Here is a 22,654-nt window from a genome sequence, read left to right on the forward strand (position 1 = left end):
TTAGAAACCCCTCGCAAACAAACATTCGCATTATTCATAAAATCACGAGAGACGTCGCGATTTCATATTTGTTACTCTCTCTGTTACAATCCAGAATTCTACGCAATACAGAACGCTTATACTACGCTTATTCTACTATTTCAATTATATGATACGAAAAGTAATCGAGTTTTGGTGCGGTGATATCTTGTACAATATATCGGTACAAATATTAATATTTTCATGTGACTCTACACATGTATTGTACTTCGGTATATTCGAAGGACAGGAGAACAAGCAGAAAATTGTGTATTCAAATTTTTTATTGATCTTCATCGTTCACAAAACGCAGCTCGCATAATCTACGGAAAATCATAAGCAGGATCCGGTAATGAAAAAGAATATATCTATCCGGACGACATCGCTGTCCATTCGTGTGGGTTTTAAAATAGCACGCGGTTTCCCCTTCCTCGGTGACCGCAACTATTACGACGCGTCTTCCATTCATAAATAGGGAAGCACTGGGAAGCACTTGTCGTGCGGGCGGCCATCTTGACTACGCGATCGTTGGAGCATCTTTTATTTTGATCATCGGCAGCCCGCGGCCTCCCGACAAACAATCGCCGACCGAGCGACAACAAATTCCGGAAAAATATTTACAACCGGCCAAACGTTTCCGTCGGTTCGTCGCGAATCGGTTTTCCCCATTTCGGTTGTTGCATTGACTACCGCGGTCCCAGTACGCAGTGCACAGCTGATCAGTGGCCCCGACGGACGGTCGCCGCTCGTTCGTTCCTTGAAATCCCCGAAAAACGACAGAAAAGTTGCCGTTACCCGCGTCACCGTACAGTGACAGTTTGAAATTCGAGTCCCGGCCACGTGCGAAAAAATTTCCACAGTTCCCGAAGTGTCCGCCCGGTCAAGTGTTCGAAGTGTGCGTGACCGTTTCCCGTTCGTTGGACGTTTCCAATGGTTGCCGTCCGGTGAGTAGAAGCGCACGGATTTTAAAACCGGGTCCCTGCCCATTCAATGCAATTACACCGTGCCTCGACTCCATCTTTAAAAATTCTCTCTCACCGTTCTATTCTCCCCGTGACATTCGTCGACTCGAAAAATCTATGCGTCGCCGCAACGGCGGAGGGGGAGGGGACACGAACAGAGATTTTTGATCGGGACCTTTGCCCGTCCACGCGACACCGAAATACATCCGCGCAACGGAATGCGCTGGACATGCAACAACAATGCGAGTTTCCTCGATAAGTTGCGTGTTGCTGGTTCTGCGGTACGCGTGCCGATTTCCGGTGTACACACACAGACACACGCACTTGTTATCGATAAAACGTCACGTTCCTTTGTTGTCTGTTTCGTTGGACGGTGGATTTATTCGATTCTACTTCGGCGAATTTTCTCCTCGTTTTTCAGGGAATCAAAGAGGGAATAGCGTTGTTCCTATAGAGCAACTCGTTCCGGAAAGTTGCAAAGCGATTCTATTTTCTCGGGCGTGTCATAGGCACCAGGGTCAATCGATGCCACGAATTCCAAACTTCGTCGACGATTTTAGCCGCACTGACGGACGTGCCACTCGATTTAAAAACTACGTAAGCCGGCGGACGAGCTTTCGTGGCCGAAATCGTTTTTTAACCGTGCGAACACGTTTCCCCCCCCCCCTAACCGCTCGCAATAAAACCACCCGTAACACGACGTATACTGTGTTTACTCCGCGGACAGGACACCGTCCGTTATAGGTTATGTAATCGATACGCTAATCACCGCACAGTGGGCCAAAAGCGCCAAAACGTGGCGAAAATGCAAAAAATGAATTTCACGTTAGGGGTATGGCTCTTGCCGTATTGGATTCTCAGGTAATGACTGTATAAGAAGTTGAAGGTAAAAAGGTCTTACTACCTACACTTGCTAAATGGTGGGAGTACAAATATCCCATACAGTCGTCTCGCAGTTTTCGTGCAGTGAACTACCTTGTGAAAAAAAAGGTGTCAAGCTTACAATTTTACGGAAATTGAATTTTTTTTTGTGCGTGTACGATGGATGCTGTTCCTGGAAGTAAATACTATACATAATAATAACATTGGATTTATATTAATTAATGTTTGGAATGTATGAAGTGAACGATAAAATTTAGTGCACAGATTTTACAAATGTATACTAAAAGTTGTATATTCCACAATATTCCACGGAGATTCTTGTCGAGTCTTGTAGTAGACACTATTATTTAACATTATTTTGAAAAAGTAGCTGCCCAAAACTGCCCCTTTCGTAATGCGATCCATTTTTGTAACGCAGAGGTAGTCATGGTACTAGCATGCATGTTACAAGCATGTTTTCTCGAGAAATTTAGAAGTTATAATCAAATTTGTTAAATAAGCATTGTATGGTTCCAACTTATAGAGTTTTCTGATACAACAATTTCTTTTTTAATAATAATTTTTTTATTGTTTAAAAAAAATTTTATTTTTGTTTTTTGTCATTTTGACATCAGATTCATATTCGTCGGCTCGAAAAATATGAGAATACTAATTTTCAGGAAAGTCCAATCATTTTTTTTACGCATCCGCCATTTTTTTTTTTTTTTTTTTTTTTATAATTTTGACATCAGATTCATATTCGTCAGCCCGAAAAATATGGGAATACTAATTTTCAAGGAAATCCAATAATTTTTTGGTTACGCATCCGCCATTTTGTTTTTTACAATTTTGACATCAGATTCATATTTGCCGGCCCGAAAAAATGGGAATACTAATTTTCAAGGAAGTTGCCATTTTTTTGGTTACGCATCCGCCATATTGAATCCGCCATTTTGTTTTTTGTAATTTTTACATCAGATTCATATTCGCCGGCCCGAAAAATATGGGAATACTAATTTTCAAGAAAATCCAATCATTTTTTTGGTTACGCATCCGCCATATTGAATCCGCCATTTTGTTTTTTATCATTTTTACATCAGATTCATATTCGCCGGCCCGAAAAAATGGGAAACTAATTTTCAAGAAAGTCCAATAATTTTTTTGGTTACCCATCTGCCATATTGAATCGGCCATTTTGTTTTTTGTAATTTTTACATCAGATTTATAATCAGTGACCCGAGAGACCTTGGAGTATCAATTTTGAACTAAATTGAAGTACTCTTTCCTGTTTTGGCCACGTTTTGGCGCTTTTGGCCCACTGTGCACCGTTCGGCCGAGACCATTTGCTCGTTCGATTTCATCAAACGGACAGAGGAAAAAAGAAATTAGTATTTTTTGGCTCGCTAGTGAACGAGTCTAGAGCCCCGGCTATATTTGTGATCGCGTGAAAGCGAGCTGCTTAGAGAGTCAATAACGAGCTTTATGGGGCCACATGAATTATTGCGATCGTAAAGAACCCGCGTTCGGCGGCGCGTTAAGGGGGCACTACCGTTCAAACTCTACGGGAAATGAATACGGATCCTGTTACAGAAAGGCTTGACAGAAAACTTTGGTTTTCTTGCTGCACGACCACTATGTTTATAGGCCTCTTGCACCGTAAGCTAGTGCTCGAACAAATTTCCCTTCAAAAGTTACGAATTTATTCGTGGAGAATCCTTGGACCTGTTGATCCGGAGACTTTTCAACTTTGAACCCTTTCAAAGATGCGAGATAAAGTGGGGAAAATTGACGGAGAAAAATTTTGTTGCCATTTACATAGCTGTAGGGTAAATTCAGAATATATTTTAAGGACACATTAGTATTAAAAAACAAACCCGATTAAGGGTTTGCTAACACTAGGTTTACGGAGCATTAAAAGTGAGTATTTTAGATCACTTTATAAAAATAAGAAGAATGTGTCTATCCAAGTTTTCTTAGTTAAGGAAATAAGTTTGTTGAGTAATTCCACGTAGATGGATCTTCACAATAATCCTAAATTAAAAGTATTAGAACCCGTCATTTTGACGGGTCCCGTAAACCTACTGTTAATAAACATAGAAGCCTTCAGTTTGATTTTTTGTTACGTAAAACGGAATTTTTTATTAACTTATCCGCAATCAACGATAGTTGGAGCATGAAGTATGCTTTCCGCGAACGGAGGCGCTTCTTCAGCAGCTAATCTTGATAATTGCTCAGCATTTCTGGCTTCCTCAGTGGCAAGCTGTGCTTGAACGTTAGTTCGCATAAAACGAAGAGCATCCTCCTCCACATGGTGGAGGAATCTCTGCAAATATATTTATAACTTTTAAAAATCCGGTTTGTTTGAGCTCAAATTTTCCACATAAATACTTCACCGTATCGTATTAACGTAACAGAGAACTCAGCAAAACTTATGAAGCTATCACGCTGTAAAAAAATTATTTACCAGCTCTCCAAGGAATTATATATCCTAAGTCTGTGTTTACAAATATAATTGTGTTTACATGTATAATTTTATTTTATTTCTGTCAATGGCGGACGTTGTTTTGGTAGGCAAGATGTACACAAACATTGATTGAAAAAGAAATTAAATTTACTACTATTTGAGTATGAATAAAAACATATTCTTCGAGACGAATATTCGTGACTGTTATTGATCGGTTATGGGCGTGTTTAGGTCATACGCTTTTTTAGCGGACGTTGCCTACGCGAGAAAAAGTGTAGCATTATTTTCAAGATTTCGGTGTTTATTTTCGCCTTGAGCCGTAACTTGTTGAGCTCTGCTTAACGTTAGCAATGCGTCCCTCGTCAATTATTATTCTTGGTTCCTTATTTTCGTCCGGCATTAACGGGATAGTCCGTCTGTATCGTTAAAAAAATCGAATTTTAAAACGTTACATTTCAGACAATACTTAATTTGAGAATTAAAAAATTGTTCTTCTGAGTTGTAGCAACATTTTTTGCACTCGAAGCCATTTTAATTCTAAAACATTTCATCCGACCTAGAATATTTCCCTTCTATATATATTTTTTCATGCTGTACATACGAAAATGTTGCAATTTACTCGTACAGTACCAAAATGTTCAGTAATTTATTAAATACAAACAAATTTAACGCTAGAACTACTAAACCAATCAAAATGACTGGTGGATGATTTTTTCTTTCACGATTAGTGAAACTATGAAAACGTTTTCACGAGAAATTTTTTAATATATCTCTTCTTTGGAGTACATGTTATAATAACAGCAAATTCAATCTTGCTGTTATTATAAAGGGATAAGCCTAAGTCACGTTTAGGGCTCGGTAGTTCTGGTGTTAATAATGTAAAAAATATTCTGAATAACGATACAGGAATTTTTAATGGCGCCTTACAGTCGCCATTCGAGTGCTAAGGTTTAATATTTTGTTCTGTCTAAAATGGAGAATGAGGTTAAGAGTTACGTTAACAACATTGTAAAAACCCGGAACTTTTCACTGATTAATTACCCTTAAAACAATTGCGTCAATTTTTAGATGGTGATGGTCGAACAACCGGATGACTGCATTTTTCCAGTCGGCCATGTTTGTTCTCCGTTCACGTGCAATTTCCACGTAATTGGCGATGCCCGGTCCCGAGCAGATAATTCAACCGGCAAGGGTCATTCACTGGTGGAACAGTCATTTTTCTAAACAATTACTGCAATTACCGGCCGTTATTGCTCCGTTCGACGACGCTCGAAATTACGCGTTTCACTCGCGGCTGATCGATTGCTCGCCGTACGGCGAATCAACAGGTGTCTAACGAGATTGAACGAGGTTTCCGGCGTTTAACCTGCACGATTGCAGAGGCTCGTTGAAAATTCCATAGACTTTCCTCGAGCAATCTCTGGGACGGGTTCTTTTTTCGAATTATTACTGCGCGGGGATGCTAGTCTGCTGGTTGTTCGCGAATCCGTTCGAGCCGAGTCCCGGTCCGAGACGCATTCGAGACGTTTAAAAAGAACTGCCAAGAATTCTTCCAAATGCGTGAAAATACTCGTGGAATTCGCTTTTCCCCGCATTGCCAGGAGCAGACGAAAACAGCCACGCTGTGTCTCCTGGGTTATTTCATGACACAAATATCTTGCCGGCACGCTGGAATTCCGCTTTTCCTTTTTCGCCTGTCCCGACGAACGACACTCTCTCGTTCCTCTCTTAAAATCTCCCTCCCCCCCTCTCTCTCTCTCGTCACTGATAGAAACGTCCTGCGTGTCTCGTGCAATTAGATCCCCCTTATGTCCTTTTTGGTCGAAAACCGGCCGACGCTGGCCCATTGTGTGCACGCGCAACTTGCTATAACAACATAACAATTTCTCAAATTTCCAAACTACGATCTTCAAGCAGCTGACAGTTTCCTATTTTTATTTCGATTTTTTCTACACCGGAAAATCTCAAAACCGTCCTGCGACGTTCCATCGCTGAGTTCGGATAACAGAGGTTTTACTATGTCGTGAATTACGGGAGCAAATATCTTCCAAAGTGTGTCGTGCTTGGTATCGTTTTAACCGGGAAAATGTGACGAATATGATAGCAGAATTTTTATAAAAATATGTTAATAAAATAACATTGGAATTTTGAAGGGTGAACATGAAAACACCAAGTTATCAAAAAGAAATGTTCTTAATATTTGTGGATGGTTGCAACCCTCCCTGGATAATTACTTTCTGTGCATTAAAGAAGCACGAACACACTAATTTTTACATGAATATTTTCTTTGTGTTTGCTGAATTTTGTATTCGCTTCTGTCGTCAATGAAAATATTGTACCGAACGTTCTTTGCCAAGAGTGCGCAAACTGCGCCGGCCCTTTAATTGCTGCTGTTTCACAATTATTTCGACGAAATTTTCGCGCGTGATAGGTAGGTCTTATGTCGAAGTATGTTATTTTACTCCGAAGTTGCGATAGATCTCGCTAGATCCACAGGGTCGGTCGAATTCGATCCGCTGTCGCGCGTTTCCGCGTCGAATGCTTGCCCACGCGCGTTTATTTTGCATTTTCGTCATTTGCGTGTCGAAGAACCGTCCTGTTGGCAAACTTCGCGGGAACGGGCAAAAATGTACGCTTCCGAAGTATTTCGATCGCTCGCGAGAACGTTCGAACGCTCCCGTGACCAGATTCGAGCACCAAAATTAAATTTCTACCCTCCAAAATGTTTTCCAAAAAAAAATATTTCACGGGGTGAAAATGACCCTCCAAAGTAGCCCTACGTTGCAAAGAGTCGTAGAGAAATAGTTTAATATACCACTCGTGTGTTTTTCAAGAAATATCCAACACCTTAGGTTGCAGACAATATTTTCTCATTCATCTCCTTTGAAAATATATTATACCCAAATTTGAACCTTTTATTTCATAACATCAAACTCAAAAATAGCCCTAGGTTGCAAACAATTGTAGAGAAATAGTTTAATATAACACTCGTGTGTTTTTCAAGAAATATCCAACACCTTAGGTTGCAGACAATATTTTCTCATTCATCTCCTTTGAAAATATATTATACCCAAATTTGAACCCTTTATTTCATAACATCAAACTCAAAAATAGCCCTAGGTTGCAAACAATCGTAGAGAAATAGTTTAATATACGACTCGTGTGGTTTTTGAAAAAATATTCACCACCTAGAGTGAAAACAGCCCTCAAAGGAAGCCCTAGGTTGCAGACAATATTTTCTCATTCATCTCCTTTGAAAATATATTATACCCAAATTTGAATCCTTTATCTCATAACATCAAACTCAAAAATAGCCCTAGGTTGAAAACAATCGTGGAGAAATAATTTAATATTGGACTCGTGTGTTTTTGAAAAAATATTCACTACCTAGGGTGAAAGTAGCCCTCAAAGCAAGCCCTAGGTCGCAGACAATATTTTCTCATTCATCTCCATTGAAAATATATTGTACCTAAATGTGAACCCTTTATCTCATAAAATAAAACTCGTAGTGACGATTTCAATCTACGGGAACACGTATATTATTCATGTCTGCAATTTTTTTAGCGAATCAGTTCGAGACGAGGAAAAGATTTAGCAATTTTGATCAGGATGATGTGGTTCGCAGACTTTCCTCGTTGGAGAGCACCGACACCTCGGCCACAGCAACAATTCGATACAGGACCGATGCACGTAGATGCAGCCGCGCGTGCCAATAAACAGTTTTCTTTCTGATTGATGCCTCACTCACCTGACACGACCGATGCTGCCAGGTGCGAGGCGAACGGAGAAAGGGAAGCGAAATATTAATTCCGCCCAGCGTTTTATTCTATCGCGTGGCCACGAGCCAAGTGCGAATTGAACGCGTTCGGTTACCAATCTCTTTAGTTTCTTTCGATCGAGCGAACAACCCCCGACGTTTGCACTTCCGGTGTCCTCGAGTTTCAATTCTAGATGCATCCACGAGGTAACCGATCGGACGACTTTTCACACTCCTTTCAATTCACGAAAATATCTCATACAACAATTGTTGAGCACCTTGCTGCAAGAACTGGGCCATTTTTTGGTAAAATTGCGCTTGATGCAATTTTGTATATTTTTGCACGTTACTGATTGTACATTGCAAGAATTAACTCTGAGGCCTTATTCAAAATATTGTTCACATTATTTTGTTTTGTCCAATAAATTACTAAACATTTAAATATTGTATGTGGTATTATATCAATTTGATATTCTTAAGATGGAAAAAACGTCTTTAGTGTCTTTCGATCGAGCGAACAACCCCCGACGTTTGCACTTCCGGTGTCCTCGAGTTTCAAGTTCTAAACTCGCCGATGCATCCACGAGGTAACCGATCGGACGATTTTTCATACTCCTTTCAATTCTCGAAAATATCTCATACAACAATTGTTGAGCACCTTGCTGCAAGAACTGGGCCATTTTTTGGTAAAATTGCGCTTGATGCAATTTTGTATATTTTTGCACGTTACTGATTGTACATTGCAAGAATTAACTCTGAGGCCTTATTCAAAATATTGTTCACATTATTTTGTGTCCAATAAATTACTAAACATTTAAATATTGTATGAGGTATTATATCAATTTGATTTTCTTAAGATGGAAAAAATCGTCTAGTTTTTTAGTCAAAACAGCTTCGAGTGCAAAGGATTAAACAATTTTATTGAATTTCCTGAATGAAATGACCATCAGTCGTTTCGTTAAAAGATTGTGGAAGATCGAACAGAAAATTGGTCATCCCCTAATTGGTCATCCCCGTTGTTCATCCACAAATCATGATCGGCTCATTTCGAGTGCGTTATCTGAATGGGGTCGGTTTGTAGCGGAAGTAGGTTATTCTGCGAAGGGAGTCGACGGTAGAATTTTTGCTCGTTGAAACGGACCTTTTTGCACGTCTGAACGGGACCCGAAGATCCGAACAAGCCCGGCTGCATTTTAATTGACGCGAGTGCACCTGCAGGAGAGGAGAACGCATGCGTGCGCGCGTGGGAGCGTGGCACGCGCAGTGCCGGCTAATTATGTGGCACTCCTACGTTCCACGCAGCACAGGTGTCCACCGTTTCTTTACTCGCTGCCAATTCCGTAACGTACCGGGTGTTTCGGAGTTATCGACCTCCGCACGAATTTTTCCCATCGTCCAGATACACATTTACCACTGTTTCTATTTTTTAGAACTTTGCAACATCTCCAGGGACTGGATTCTCAACCTATTTTGCTTAACAGTGTACTGAATTTTTGCACTGAAATTTTATACTGAAATATAGAAATTTTCAAACATTCACGTTTTTTTAGAATAGAAATAATCCTTAGGAAACTTTTTATTTTCGACTGTATAAAATAAGTGCCACCTTGATGTGCTCTAAATATATTTTGAATAACATTTACTAGAATCGAAAGGGTGTTTATTATTTAACACGATTATTGTCGCATTGGTTTCCTTATGTAGTTTTGTGTAATATTTAGAATAAGGTTAGTTCAAAAGTATAGTTTTGGTGAAGAATATTATGGTAATTAAATGCAGGTTGAGAACCTTCAGTTTCTCGATAAGAAAGCGATTTTTGCGGTCATAGATTTTTGTCGGACACCTGGTATGTAACCGGTGTGTACCTATAACTATAAGACAAGTTCGTTCCCTTGGGAAATGGGTCAAACGGTCGTTCGTTTAACTAAAGCCCCGACGAGCCGTGGAAAGTGTGAAAGCCTTTGCTTTTCCTCTCGAAAAATCTTCGGAAAGTCGTCAACTAAAATTACTTTGCACCGTGTCTGACCTGTCACGCCTCAATCTACTTAATGTTTCGTTGGAGATTCTGTTATAGACGAACCAGTTATCCTTGTAGATGTGACGTCATTTCGTTACGAATGGAGTAATCGTAGACAAGGTTTTATGTCAACAATGTTACTATTTAAATCTCCCTCGTAAATTATAGTACATTTCTTAACCGAGTATTGTACATTTAAAAAAAAAGGCCTCGATAGTTCAATTAAAGTTTGACCGACAGATCGTCCAAGTAGAATGTCCCCTGCGTAGTCAGACAATGCTCCAACGTAACAATTGAACAACCCCATCCAACAGAGATTTTTTCTAACTGGTTCGTCAATATTTTGCGATCTAGAAGCATGATCTAACAAAGATTTCACGATCACATTCACTGGAAAACCGAGAATAATGCGACACTATATGCGAAAACGATGTACACGATACTCGTGAAAAATTTATCCCCTCCACCGCCAATGACAGAACTTTCTCCTTCTTAATTAGTTCATTATAAAAGTTTTGTCAACATAATTGTTACATTTTTCTGATTGAAAGTGAGACCAAACTCAATTCGGACCACATTTGTCAGTTCAATCGACGATTCTGTGGAACCTCGATTATCCGAACCGACAATATCGGCAAACAATTCAATGTAAACTGAATTTTAATTCATTTTACAAATCACCGAAGATTTAATCCAATACTATAGATAATTATTCTATTATCCTAGAACAGTTACATCCCTCTGTTCGGATAACAGAGGTTCCGCTATATCGAGGATTAAACGAGTAAACACGGTCCAAAGTGGGTCGTGTTTGGTATCATTTTAACCAGAAAAGTGTCGCGAACGTGCCAGAAATAATTCCGTAAGAAAATTCATTAAAAACAAAGATAATTTTATCATTGGGACCTCGATTATCGGAACCGATAATATCAGAATTCTAAACAGTTCAATGCAAATTGAATTTCAATTCATTCTCCAAATCACCAAAGATTTAATCCAATACTGTAGATAATTCTTCTGTTATCCTAGATCAGTTACATCCCTTTGTTCGGATAACAGAGGTTCCGCTATATCGAGGATTAAACGAGTAAACACGGTCCAAAGTGGGTCGTGTTTGGTATCATTTTAACCAGAAAAGTGTCGCGAACGTGCCAGAAATAATTCCGTAAGAAAATTCATTAAAAACAAAGATAATTTTATCATTGGGACCTCGATTATCCGAACCGATAATGTCAGAATGCTAAACAATTCAATGCAAACTGAATTTCAATTCATTCTACAAATCCCCAAAGATTTAATCCGATACTGTAGATAATCCTACTATTATCCTAGACCAGTTACATCCCTTTGTTCGGATAACAGAGGTTCCGCTATATCGAGGATTAAACGAGTAAACACGGTCCAAAGTGGGTCGTGTTTGGTATCATTTTAATCAGAAAAGTGTCGCGAACGTGCCAGAAATAATTCCGTAAGAAAATTCATCAAAAACAAAGATAATTTTATCGATTAAACTCGTATTGTCTCTCTTCTTCTCTTCCAGCGGTAAGCGATCAATGGTCCCGTACGGAACGCGCGATCCAAGCAGCATATCGGTCCCGAATTTTTCGCAGGTATCCATCGCCGTGGATCCGCGTGGATCGTTCGCGACGATCGCGGGGGCCAGCGATCCCCTAATATTCGGATGTGTGTTCGCCGACAGGCCAGACAATTTGCCGGGACGGGTTCCACGGTTCTCTCCTTTTCATTTTCTCGCGACTTTGTCTCCATTAATCGCGGGCCGGTGCGGCCGTCCGCTCATATCCGCGGGCCTGAATAATTTGAAACAGTCTCGGGCGGCGACACGCGAAACCGCACGAGGAACGTCGTCTTTGGAGGGCATCCAAATCGTTTATCCGGGAAACCGCGAAATTTCCGCGGCGGATTCTTGCGTCTAGCGTTTCTCGGTTCGGCCGGAGAGCTACACGGACGGGAGAGACCCGAGTCCGCGTTACCAACCCCCCTGAACGAGACTAGGGACACGCGTGATCGTGTGTATACGTACACGCGCACACACACATGTATATCTCGTTTACCGAATCTGGCCGCTGCCCGATCAACAGTGTCAGTGATCGCGCCTAGTCCCGAGCCGGACAACAACGCTAACTATTCGACTATCGTCAGTCGCATGTACCTGGTGTAACGAGAGAACCTGGCACCCGCAGGTAGGCCTTGCCAGGAGGATGGGGGCCCACGATGGGGGAGTGCCATTGCTCTAACATCGCTATCATGCAGCTGTTCCATGAGCTGAAGCAGCAGTTCCCTGCGCTCCCTGATCACGTCGTCTCCCAGTGCATCGCCCAGGTATAGGTGCTCTTTGTCCACCATTGCTGCTCCTGGAGACTCGACTCGCTTTCTCGAGCATGGTCCTTCCGACTCGCGTTGCTTACCCCGCGGGCCTATTGTCTCGTCGCAACTGGATACTATTATTTGTGGATCTGAAACGACGGAAATCGATGGTCACGACACGCGTTAAGAACGTTTTACTTTCTTTCAGCATTTTACCAGGTCGAAAATAATGTAATCTGAGAGTCAATGTGACCAATTTTGTATTTTAGTTGGATTGAGCTTCGGTAAGTGTGCTCTTGTAACTTTTATAAACGACACAAAATGTGTTGGAATATTCAGTTTTCTTTTAAATCGTTGAAGTTGGATTTACGTAGTTGCTTCCAGCCAATCAGTCTACGTGAAAAATATTTTTATATGCATTATAACTGTAATTTGCTAGAGATAAATCATGAGTTTCGAAAGATTTACATTTGGATGCCGGAGCCGGGTCCGTTCAGACCCAGTACTTCAAAGGCATCACCTAGCCATTCGTTTCTTGGTGATGAATTTCAAGCAGAAGTTGTGCAATTGGATGCAATAAAAAGACCAATGGATCTAGACAAAATACCATCAAAAATATTTTTTTTTTAATTTATAACAAAGCCATCCGTCTTTTGAGTGTTGACACTAGAACTACCAAGCAGTAAATGCAACTGGCGTACACTGCCTTGTAATAACAACAAAATTGCATTTGTTTAGATTTCGTACCAGTTTTGTTTAAATATCTACTTCGATAGAGAAGTTTATTGACTTTTCTCCTGAAAATATATTTATAATTCCATTATTTCTAAAAGAAAAATTAGGAGCAAATCATTTCGACTTCTACTGTTGACACTAGAACTACCAAGCAGTAAATGCAACTGGCATACACTGCCTTATAATACCAACAAAATTGAATTTGTTTAGATTTCGTACCAATTTTGTTTAAATATCTACTTGGATAGAGAAGTTTATTGACAAATTTCCTCCTGAAAATATATTTATAATTCTATTATTTCTAAAAGAAAAAATTAGGAGCAAATCATTTCGACTTCTACTGTTGACACTAGAACTACCAAGCAGTAAATGCAACTGGCACACATTGCTTTACTATAACAACAAAATTGCATTTGTTTAGATTTCGTACCATTTTATTTTTCAATATCTACTTGGATAGAGAAGTTTATTGACAAATTTTCTCCTGAAAACGTACTTATAATTCCATTATTTCTAAAAGAAAAAATTAGGAGCAAATCATTTCGACTTCTACTGTTGACACTAGAACTACCAAGCAGTAAATGCAACTGGTATACACTGCCTTATAATACCAACAAAATTGAATTTGTTTAGATTTCGTACCAGTTTTGTTTAAATATCTACTTGGATAGAGAAATGTATTGACAAATTTCCTCCTGAAAATATACTTATCATTTCATTATTTCTAAAAGAAAAAATTAGGAGCAAATCATTTCGACTTCTACTGTTGACACTAGAACTACCAAGCAGTAAATGCAACTGGCACACATTGCTTTACTATAACAACAAAATTGCATTTGTTTAGATTTCGTACCATTTTATTTTTCAATATCTACTTGGATAGAGAAGTTTATTGACAAATTTTCTCCTGAAAACGTACTTATAATTCCATTATTTCTAAGAGAAAAAATTAGGAGCAAATCATTTCGACTTCTAGTGTTAACACTAAACCTACCACGGTCAAAACAACCGGTTTTTCGGAAATTATGAAAACGTTTTCATAGGAAATTATTGAATCGACTTATTTAAGCACATATTACAATGAAAGTCGTACAAAGTTTAAGTAAATTCCTTCTTCTCCCTTCTATAAGACGGTTCATTTTCATATGTTTTGTGCTTGGTAGGTTTAATGTTAGCGGAAAATTTGCATTCATTTTCGCGATCGAGTACTCCAGGAACGGCGTCCCGGTTGCACAGAGTGTGCTCCTAACCAGTCTGCAAAGATTTTCTCTCCCCGCTCATCCGTCATCGCTAAAATACAAAGCACGACAACGACTAACAAACACCGGTGTACAACTCGCGTATTCATAACACTGCCGTTTATGCGAATTAACGTCCTGCGAGAACACCGTTGTATCCTGCCGTTGCACGAGCGTGGAACCTGTGTGTACGTGAATCCTTTGTGCTGAACTTGTTTTGTTCGTTTTATAATACTAAAAAAAAAAAAATCGTCCATGGCGTGGTACGAACCCAACGACGTCACCCTAATCAACGGAACTTTAATGGAACACACTAAAATACTGATCTAATCCCCTCGAGACGGAAGTGCCGACAGCTCTCGGCACTTCCGGTTGCACGATATTAATGATTGCCGAGCCTCAGAGTCATCCTAGAGGACTGCGGAACCCTGACGTTTCTAACCCCTTGCGGTCCACCTGTTGCATTTATTTGCATTCGACCATTCAGCCGGGATATAATCCACTTGGATGAATGATCATCCGTGCTTAACACGTTCGCCGCCGCTGAAAAGCAATCTGTCTTGCTCTGGTTTCGCTGTTCTTACGGATATTTCGGTTTACACAGTCCATTTTGTTCCGAGCCCGGCGGAATTTTGATCGAAAACAGCATCGGTTCGAGCATTTCTAAAATTTTTATAAGTATTGGCCATTCCATATTTGAACAGCTTTTTGTCATTCAAATAGTTCTTAAACGCCAAATAAAATCAAATTTTACCCAGAATCGGGCGTCATATCCGAAGGGTTCCTGATCAAAGGGGTGCCTAAGGGTAGAGACTACCAAAACCACTATTTTTCTCAACCCCTGCGCGTCATACAACTTCGAAGCAAGCGTCAGTGGCGAACGTGTTAAACTCCGACCACAACCCCTCCACCAAGGGATGTTTAATCGTTCCCGGTGCTCGTTAGCGATCACCCAGCGAGGATCTACGATCTGCCAACGGCATTCGTGAACGCGTAAGCATCCCGGCCACACGACCGGATCCACCTGGACCGCAAGGGGTCTAACTCGCCCCGCATCACCCCCTCAGGAAGCACCGCGAGTCCGTTGCGGAGGAAGTCAGTGTCGGGCACGGGGGTAGCCCGTTGAGCTTAGCCTCCCCGCAGAGGAAAATCCGAGGGCAGAAGGGTTGTGAAATGGTCCTCGAAGGTCCCATGGCGACCGGAAACTGGCTGACCCGGGTGCGTGTGTGCGTTGCAGAACAGCCACGACCGGGAGACATGCGCGAGAAGCCTGCGCGCCACGCAAGAGTCACGACCGTCACCGGGCGCCTTCCCTCCGGCCGCGGTCTGCGGCATTCTTCAGCAACAAGCCCAGCAGCAACAGCACCCTCAGCAACCCCAACAGCAACGACCGAGTCCGGCCGCGCAGCAGCTGCAACGTTGCTGCGCGATGAGCCAGCTCCAACGAAGCAACAATGTGGCCACCAGCAACCCGCGACCGCACAGGCCAGCGTCCTTGGACATCGGAGCCTCCAGACGCTGTCCCCTGAGCTGCACCAGGGTCGCAGCGATCTCCTCGTCGCCGCCGATCGCTGGTAACCCGTCGACACCCTCCTCGGCGCCACCCGCATGCACCACCAGGGGATTCTTCGACGACTGCATCGCAGGACCCCCGGAGACGAACTGCAACAACCACGTGCAGAACGCCGGCAACGAGCCGGCCGGATTCGAGCTGAACGTGAACGTTGCCTGCAGCCCAGCTGGCAATCGTGGTACGCATCAAGAACAATGTCCCCTTACCCTTTCTATCAGCACCCCGAAATATCCCGAAGCAGACGAGGGCTTGTGGACATCGAGATTGACGTGGTCTTTCAGGACCAGGTTGAAAAGGATCGACCTTCGATACCCAGACCCCTAGGATCCTGTAAGAATCTCTGGACTCGTTCAGCATCGACTCCCACTCTTACCTTCTCGGGGGTTAGATCGTCTCGGTGACCTGGTCTTTAACCCTTTCGCTGCCACGGTGGTCCCATGGGACCGGCGCTTGTCTTCTCATTTGGCCCATGGTGACCACCACTTCTCTGTCTCCCCCAATCGTTTCTGAAATTTGTTGGAAAGATGCCTTGCTGTCGCCAAGATTGTGCCGTTATTTCAATATATTTCGCAGTTCTTTGCCATTAGAACATTTTTAATTTTGTGTTGTGACTCACTGGTGCAAGTTCAAAAATTCGCGTGGCAGCGAAAGGGTTCACACGCTGACTGCCCAGCAAACCGGAGGTTTGCGCATTCTCGTCGGGTTCGTTTGCGCCGGTCGGCCATGACCGTGTCAACGTGTCGAAGACGCGGTTGCTGTTTTTAATGGGTTCTTTTCTTCTGTTTATCGTGAGCTGCGACGCCGGAGCACCCTGAAGCGGATGAAGGCTTCGCGATCGACGCGGTCTTTGGAGACCAGGTTGAAAAGGATCGACCTCCAGACGCCTCGAACCTCACGAGAATCGCTGAAACTTGTTCAGCATCGGCCACCAATTTTACGTTCTTCGGGGTCAGACCCTCTCGGCGACCTGCTCTTCAAAGATACGCGCGCTTTCATCCGCTCGATTGCGTTCGCCAACCGACTGTCGTCTGGAAGAAGATAACTCAAAGTAGCAAGCGCGGTGTTCCAACGAGCGAATGAGAAATTGCAACTTCAGTGTACTCGTTTGAAGATAACACGGACTGTCGGCAACCGGTGGAAACCGTTAGTCCGTCACGACGGAGCTAGATCCCGAGCCATTTCCGTTAACCGGTGGCTCCAAGTTGCAACATGGTTGCAGCGTAGTTGATGAATTAGATACATGCAGCGGAGCGGTTGCGTAACAAGCAATTACGTCGCTCGAGTGCATCGTGTCGGTATGGAAACGGGAATAAAACAGGTTCCTGCCACGTGCAGCGATCGCGCCGCTCATTTTTAAGTATCGTGACCTTGCCACGCGGATGTCCTGCGGATCGTTCGATCATCGCCATAATCATACAATGCATCGCTACTGCGTTCCCCGATCGATACCGTCGACTTCTTCTCGTCCATTAGCTTAGGCTGCCCTAGGACGATGCACAGGGTGTACCGTGATCCTCGCGAGCATTTCTTTCACTCCGCGTCCCCTTTTTCCCGGGAATATTGCATCAAATCGCTGTCTGGCTATTTGCCACTTTTGCTACTTATTGCAGCGTTTTCTGGCCGTAATTTCTGTAAACACGAGAACAAGTGGAGGCAGCGGGCTATGATCAGACATGACAGATACACTGGTGTATCAATCAGGAAATTTCGTCACCGATCTTTCTCCCAGAACCAGGCGAGAATAGTATTCCTGGTTTCGCTGTAGGATCGCAATCATACTCGCCACTATTGGACAATTCACCCTCATCTTCGAGCAGGGGCCTGCGTAAACTATTCACAGGACGTTCTCCAATGTCCCCTGAAAATCCTACGTTACCACTTCTTGCAGGAGCAATTACTATATCATTACCGATCGAAATTTAACACTAGAACTACCGAGTAATGAATACAACTGATGAACATTGCTTTGTAATAATGACAAGACTACATCCATTCAAACTTAATACAATTTTTATTCTAACATGTGCTTCAATGAAAAAGTTCGTTCAAAAAATTCTGATGAAAACATTTTTATAATTTCAGTAATTGTGAAAGATAAAATTAGGAACCAGTCATTTCGACTGGTTCGGTAGATCTAGTGTTAAGTGCTGCATTCTTTGATCATGCAGGGGGAGATCCGATTCTTTCTCAACATTTATTCAATCCTATTCACTGGAATAGTCCCCTATTCGATCCTATTCCCAGGACGTTCTCCAACGTCCCCTATTCGATCCTCCAATTGCCAGAACGTCCTCCGATATCATTCGATCCAATTCCCAGGACGTTCTCCAACGTTCCCTATTCGATCCTCCAATTACCAGAACGTCCTCCGATATCATTGGATCCAATTCCCAAGACGTTCTCCAACGTCCCCTATTCGATCCTCCAATTACTAGAACGTCCTCCAATATCATTCGATCCAATTACCAGAACGTCCTCCGATATCATTCGGTCCAATTCCCAGGACGTTCTCCAACGTCCCCTATTCGATCCTCCAATTACCAGAACGTCCTCCGATATCATTCGGTCCAATTCCCAGGACGTTCTCCAACGTCCCCTATTCGATCCTCCAATTACTAGAACGTCCTCCAATTACCAGAACGTCCTCCGATATCATTCGGTCCAATTCCCAGGACGTTCTCCAACGTCCCCTATTCGATCCTCCAATTACCAGAACGTCCTCCAATATCATTCGATCCAATTACCAGAACGTCCTCCGATATCATTCGGTCCAATTCCCAGGACGTTCTCCAACGTCCCCTATTCGATCCTCCAATTACTAGAACGTCCTCCAATATCATTCGATCCAATTACCAGAACGTCCTCCGATATCATTCGGTCCAATTCCCAGGACGTTCTCCAACGTCCCCTATTCGATCCTCCAATTACCAGAACGTCCTCCGATATCATTCGATCCAATTCCCAGGACGTTCTCCAACGTCCACTATTCGATCCTCCAACGATCACCTCCGCCAAGTCAATTCCGATCTATCTTTCCGTCAGTGTTTAATGACCGATAAATCTGTAGACTTCCGAACGGTGCCCACGATCGGTGGCGCCTGTAAACGAACCGATCTGATCGTCGATCCACGGCCTCACTACGCGGACCCGTTGCTCAGCGTGGAGAACGCAGGCCCGCAGATCGATCACACGAGAAGCTACACCTCTGTCAGCCTGACGCTCAGGCCGCCGTCCTCGGAACCTCAACCGCCGATCGACATCAGATCACAGGGCTCGAGCCTGACATACTCGAGCTCCTCCCTGGATCCTCGGGGTTTTCAGAGTCGCCTTCAAATCAGCATCGGTGCGGGAGCCGTTGGCAGCGTGGCCGCTGCAAGGATCAGACCTCCGATGGGTCCCAGCAGACCCAACAGCTTGATACCGCCGGTACAAACCGGTCCCCAGAGGCCGCCAGGTGCGTGATCCACAAAACGATTTAATCTTCTTCTTCTTTTCACGTTCACCAAAACCTGCTGCATAAAAAAATATATAACTCGCGAAATTTTGATTATTTGTACCCGAAAAAAATCACAAGTGTACTTCACACACCAATAAACGTGTACGCAAAATTTCAATGCAAAAGGTTTGAAAGGTTTGATAGAAGAAAATCGTAAAAGTTCGAGTAAAAACAGAACACCGCGTTAACGTAAGAGACGAGGAGTCCTCGGTCTAACCGGAAGTTGCTCTCTTCAGGTCTTCCAGCGGGACCACCCAGCCAGTTGCCACGGCCCACGACAACAATGAGCGCCCCAACCACACCCTCGGTACCGCCGACAACGAATATCGTCCCTCTCATCAGCCTTCCGACGACACCGTCAGGACCGACGACGACCTCGCCGCCCTCCAGTCCCGTTGGCGAACGGATACAGGCCAATTCCGATCAGAATCGATCGCCGTTGAATCAAGGTATCCCCTTGCCGACACCCCTCTCGCCGACCTAGTCGAAAATAACCTTCGGTCTATTTTAATAAACCGGGGTGTGCGTACGCGTGTGTCCGTGTGTATCCTCCTGGTTGTAATACCGAACGCGTGCGCGCGTGCGTTGATCATGCTTTGTTTTTCGGTGGCTGGTATTATATAGGAGTGATACACACGTATATTTACCTGCCGAGAACCGACCAGTCTGTCCGTCGCACGTACTACGCCCACGCACGTAACACTGAGAACGATATTTACGCATTCCTGACCCCACGCTCCGTCTATACATAGCCAGGCTCGCGGTTACTCTACGCGGACCACCTGATCCGCTTTTCCTTCTCACCAGCGGCGTCGTCTCGCTGATGACCATGCGTTTCCTGAACGATCATGGCCCGATCACTCGACTCGGTATCGGTAAATTGTCCTAGAAAATTCATGCGACTGGAGGGGACCTCTGGAAAGAACTAAAACCACCCCTGGAGGTTTGCACCCTGCCCGATTTCTCAAGATCATCACGTTTGGTGATTCAATGCTACCTGGAAGTTCATACAAAAGAACAATTGCTAGAGATATGTGCCAGAACCCGAAAATGTCGGGCCGGCTCGGGACGAGAATTTTGGGATTTTCGAATATATAGGGATTCTCTATATTATGAATATTGAATCCCAATGTATTCGAGAACCCAACTCGTCTCGACACGTTGCATTCCCAACCATGTACCCGACATTTTCGGACACCTCTAACAATTGCGCATTACATGTAAAGAATTGTCATAATAGTCGCTTTAGTGTTATTTGTTTCTTTTTCGTAGTGGCGGAGCGTCAAAGGAAATTGGTCGCCGAGCAGCTAGCCCGGAAAGAAAGGCTCGCCAGGGAGTTGAGGGCCGAGAAAGGACGACTCGAAGCGATGAAGAAAGAGCTGCAGTCTCTTTCGAGACCGTTCGATTCCTCAATGCCGCCTCAGGTACGTACATCGCTGTCGAATAATAGAAACGCCGGAAGCTTCACGGCCGAAATCCATTCCGTAGGAGCTGAAGAGGATATTGAGGAGCGAAATCTATCAGCTGCAGGTGGAATGCGACAGATTGGCGGATGAAGTGGATCAGTGGTCAGATCCAAGAGGTAGTTCTCTGGTATTCTATTTATTATACGAGAGACAGAGTGACATTTTTATTGGAAGCTGAATCAAAATTCGTGCCTCGGTGTCTCCTTCTTCTTCTAAACGTTAGAAGAAAAGGGTCCATTGTCTAGATTGCAGATCTTTCTACTGAAAATGCATAAAGGTCTCTTCATGACTGCAGACATACATTGACATTTACACAAGACAACAGAAGTCTGTAATTTAGACAATAAATCCCTTACAATTATAAATTAACGGCAGAAGAAGACGAATTTTTAAACACCCGAGAATGTTCTATACAAAAATGCTCAATGTCTCGTATTAAATAATTCGCGTGGCAAATTCAGTTACGTATAGTTGCTATTAACGATGGTTACCACTGCAAAGCTTTAATTGCCGTCTTAATTTTCAGTACCTCTGGGCGAAACGAACGAAGAGTTCTATCAAGATATTTATACTGGTCAACCGTTGCCACCGACCTCCAACTTCAATCCTCCGCCATTGCCCAGACAACTGCCCGCTTGGCAACCGGATGTAACCGGAAATAACGTTGACAGAGAAGAACGGGACGGTCCCTCTTGGGTCTGTAGAATGTGTACGTTCGATAATCACCCGTTGATGAACAAATGCGAGCAGTGCGACATGCCGAGGCTGCTGGATCATGGAAACGCAGGTACGGCTTCCAAAAAGTCAATCGAGGAGATCACCAAGTCTCTAGCGCGCATGGACGCCGATCGAAATCCTCCGTCGACGTCGGAGTAGCAAAAGTGTGCCTTAACAGCATGTGTATCGTTTGAACTTGTTCCGAACTGTCTTGAAGATTGACCGCTGCATACTGTGATAAAGTGTGCAACGAAAGGTGATAATAGAGTACTATAAGATTTTTCGAGAGAAAGCAATAATGTATTGACGCCCGCTGGAACACGCGGTATCAATAAAACAGAACCTAATATGTACTTAATCGTAGCGCATGGACGTGTGTTGTTTCTTTTTACATTAATTTTTATAGCCCTTTACATACTGGAGTAACTTGAAATGTTGATACTTTACGATATCTGTAAGTTGAGTGGAAACGCATGTTTTTATTTATTCGTGTGTTGCATTCAAATGAATTAATGATAGTAACTTGGTGTGCTGTGTTGTTTCTTTTCTCTATTTTTTTTTTTTTTTTTTTTTGTTACCGTAAATGGTGGTAAGTAATTTTTAAAATGTCAAAGATCATATCAAATTGTGGTATCGATCGTAAATGTAACAAAATCTGAACGTTCGATTTACAGGCGAGACACAAGATATTCATATACGAGTCACACATCATCACAACTTTTCACCGAGCCGTGAGTATACTTTTAGAGTGCATTCCGTGAATCAATGATCTTCGAAAGATCATACAGTTGCATACAATATAAAGGAAGTTTCTATTTCTTTTCCAGGAACAGTGCATAGTTGGGTGGTATGACGTGAACTGCAATAGAAATTTGAGAGAACTGTATATAAAATTATTATTTAAATTAAATAAAAAAAATTGTTGTAGGAAATCAACAGATTGCGAGAAGAGGGCACGAAAGTTTTAACAACTTCATTTCTTTTCTTTCATTTTTTATTTATCATAACATATGTCACGTGAAATT

General features: G+C 42.8%; 2 protein-coding genes across 6 annotated transcripts; one reads left to right on the plus strand and one right to left on the minus strand.

The window, feature by feature from the left end:
* Positions 1 to 576: 576 nt before the first annotated feature.
* On the plus strand, positions 577 to 22,578 carry Tab2 (TAK1-associated binding protein 2). Of its 5 annotated transcripts, none has more exons than XM_076797336.1 (10): positions 577 to 962; positions 12,281 to 12,419; positions 15,615 to 16,128; positions 19,018 to 19,404; positions 19,683 to 19,895; positions 20,719 to 20,870; positions 20,935 to 21,028; positions 21,439 to 21,699; positions 22,304 to 22,360; positions 22,439 to 22,578. In XM_076797336.1, the coding sequence occupies exons 2-10, from the start codon at positions 12,312 to 12,314 to the stop codon at positions 22,480 to 22,482; spliced, it is 1,830 nt and encodes a 609-aa protein (XP_076653451.1). In that variant the 5' UTR covers positions 577 to 962; positions 12,281 to 12,311; the 3' UTR covers positions 22,483 to 22,578. The 5 variants fall into 5 exon arrangements, with proteins under 5 accessions (XP_076653451.1, XP_076653444.1, XP_076653435.1 ...); XM_076797329.1 differs by lacking the exon at positions 577 to 962 and adding an exon at positions 8,543 to 8,649; XM_076797320.1 differs by lacking the exon at positions 577 to 962 and having other exon boundaries at positions 11,774 to 12,419.
* On the minus strand, positions 4,361 to 6,469 carry LOC143360510 (uncharacterized). Its single transcript, XM_076799484.1, has 2 exons — positions 5,347 to 6,469; positions 4,361 to 4,721 (listed from the first exon to the last, which is right to left on the minus strand). Exon 1 carries the CDS (start codon positions 6,150 to 6,152, stop codon positions 5,667 to 5,669), a length of 486 nt encoding a protein of 161 aa, XP_076655599.1. The 5' UTR covers positions 6,153 to 6,469; the 3' UTR covers positions 4,361 to 4,721; positions 5,347 to 5,666.
* Positions 22,579 to 22,654: the final 76 nt, after the last annotated feature.

This window comes from Halictus rubicundus, chromosome 1 (genome assembly GCF_050948215.1).
Source record: "Halictus rubicundus isolate RS-2024b chromosome 1, iyHalRubi1_principal, whole genome shotgun sequence".
Classification (NCBI taxonomy): Eukaryota; Metazoa; Arthropoda; class Insecta; order Hymenoptera; family Halictidae; genus Halictus; species Halictus rubicundus.

What these genes read in the sequence shown, in the direction of transcription:
- LOC143360510 (XM_076799484.1), bottom strand. Translation starts at nt 6,152, where the DNA reads ATGGGCCAGCGTCGGCCGGTTTTCGACCAAAAAGGACATAAGGGGGAT.
- Tab2 (XM_076797336.1), top strand. Translation starts at nt 12,312, where the DNA reads ATGGGGGAGTGCCATTGCTCTAACATCGCTATCATGCAGCTGTTCCAT. An exon ending in CGGTCCCCAGAGGCCGCCAG is followed by an intron (nt 19,405 to 19,682) that starts GTGCGTGATCCA and finishes TGCTCTCTTCAG; the next exon opens with GTCTTCCAGCGGGACCACCC. An exon ending in TCAGTGGTCAGATCCAAGAG is followed by an intron (nt 21,029 to 21,438) that starts GTAGTTCTCTGG and finishes CTTAATTTTCAG; the next exon opens with TACCTCTGGGCGAAACGAAC.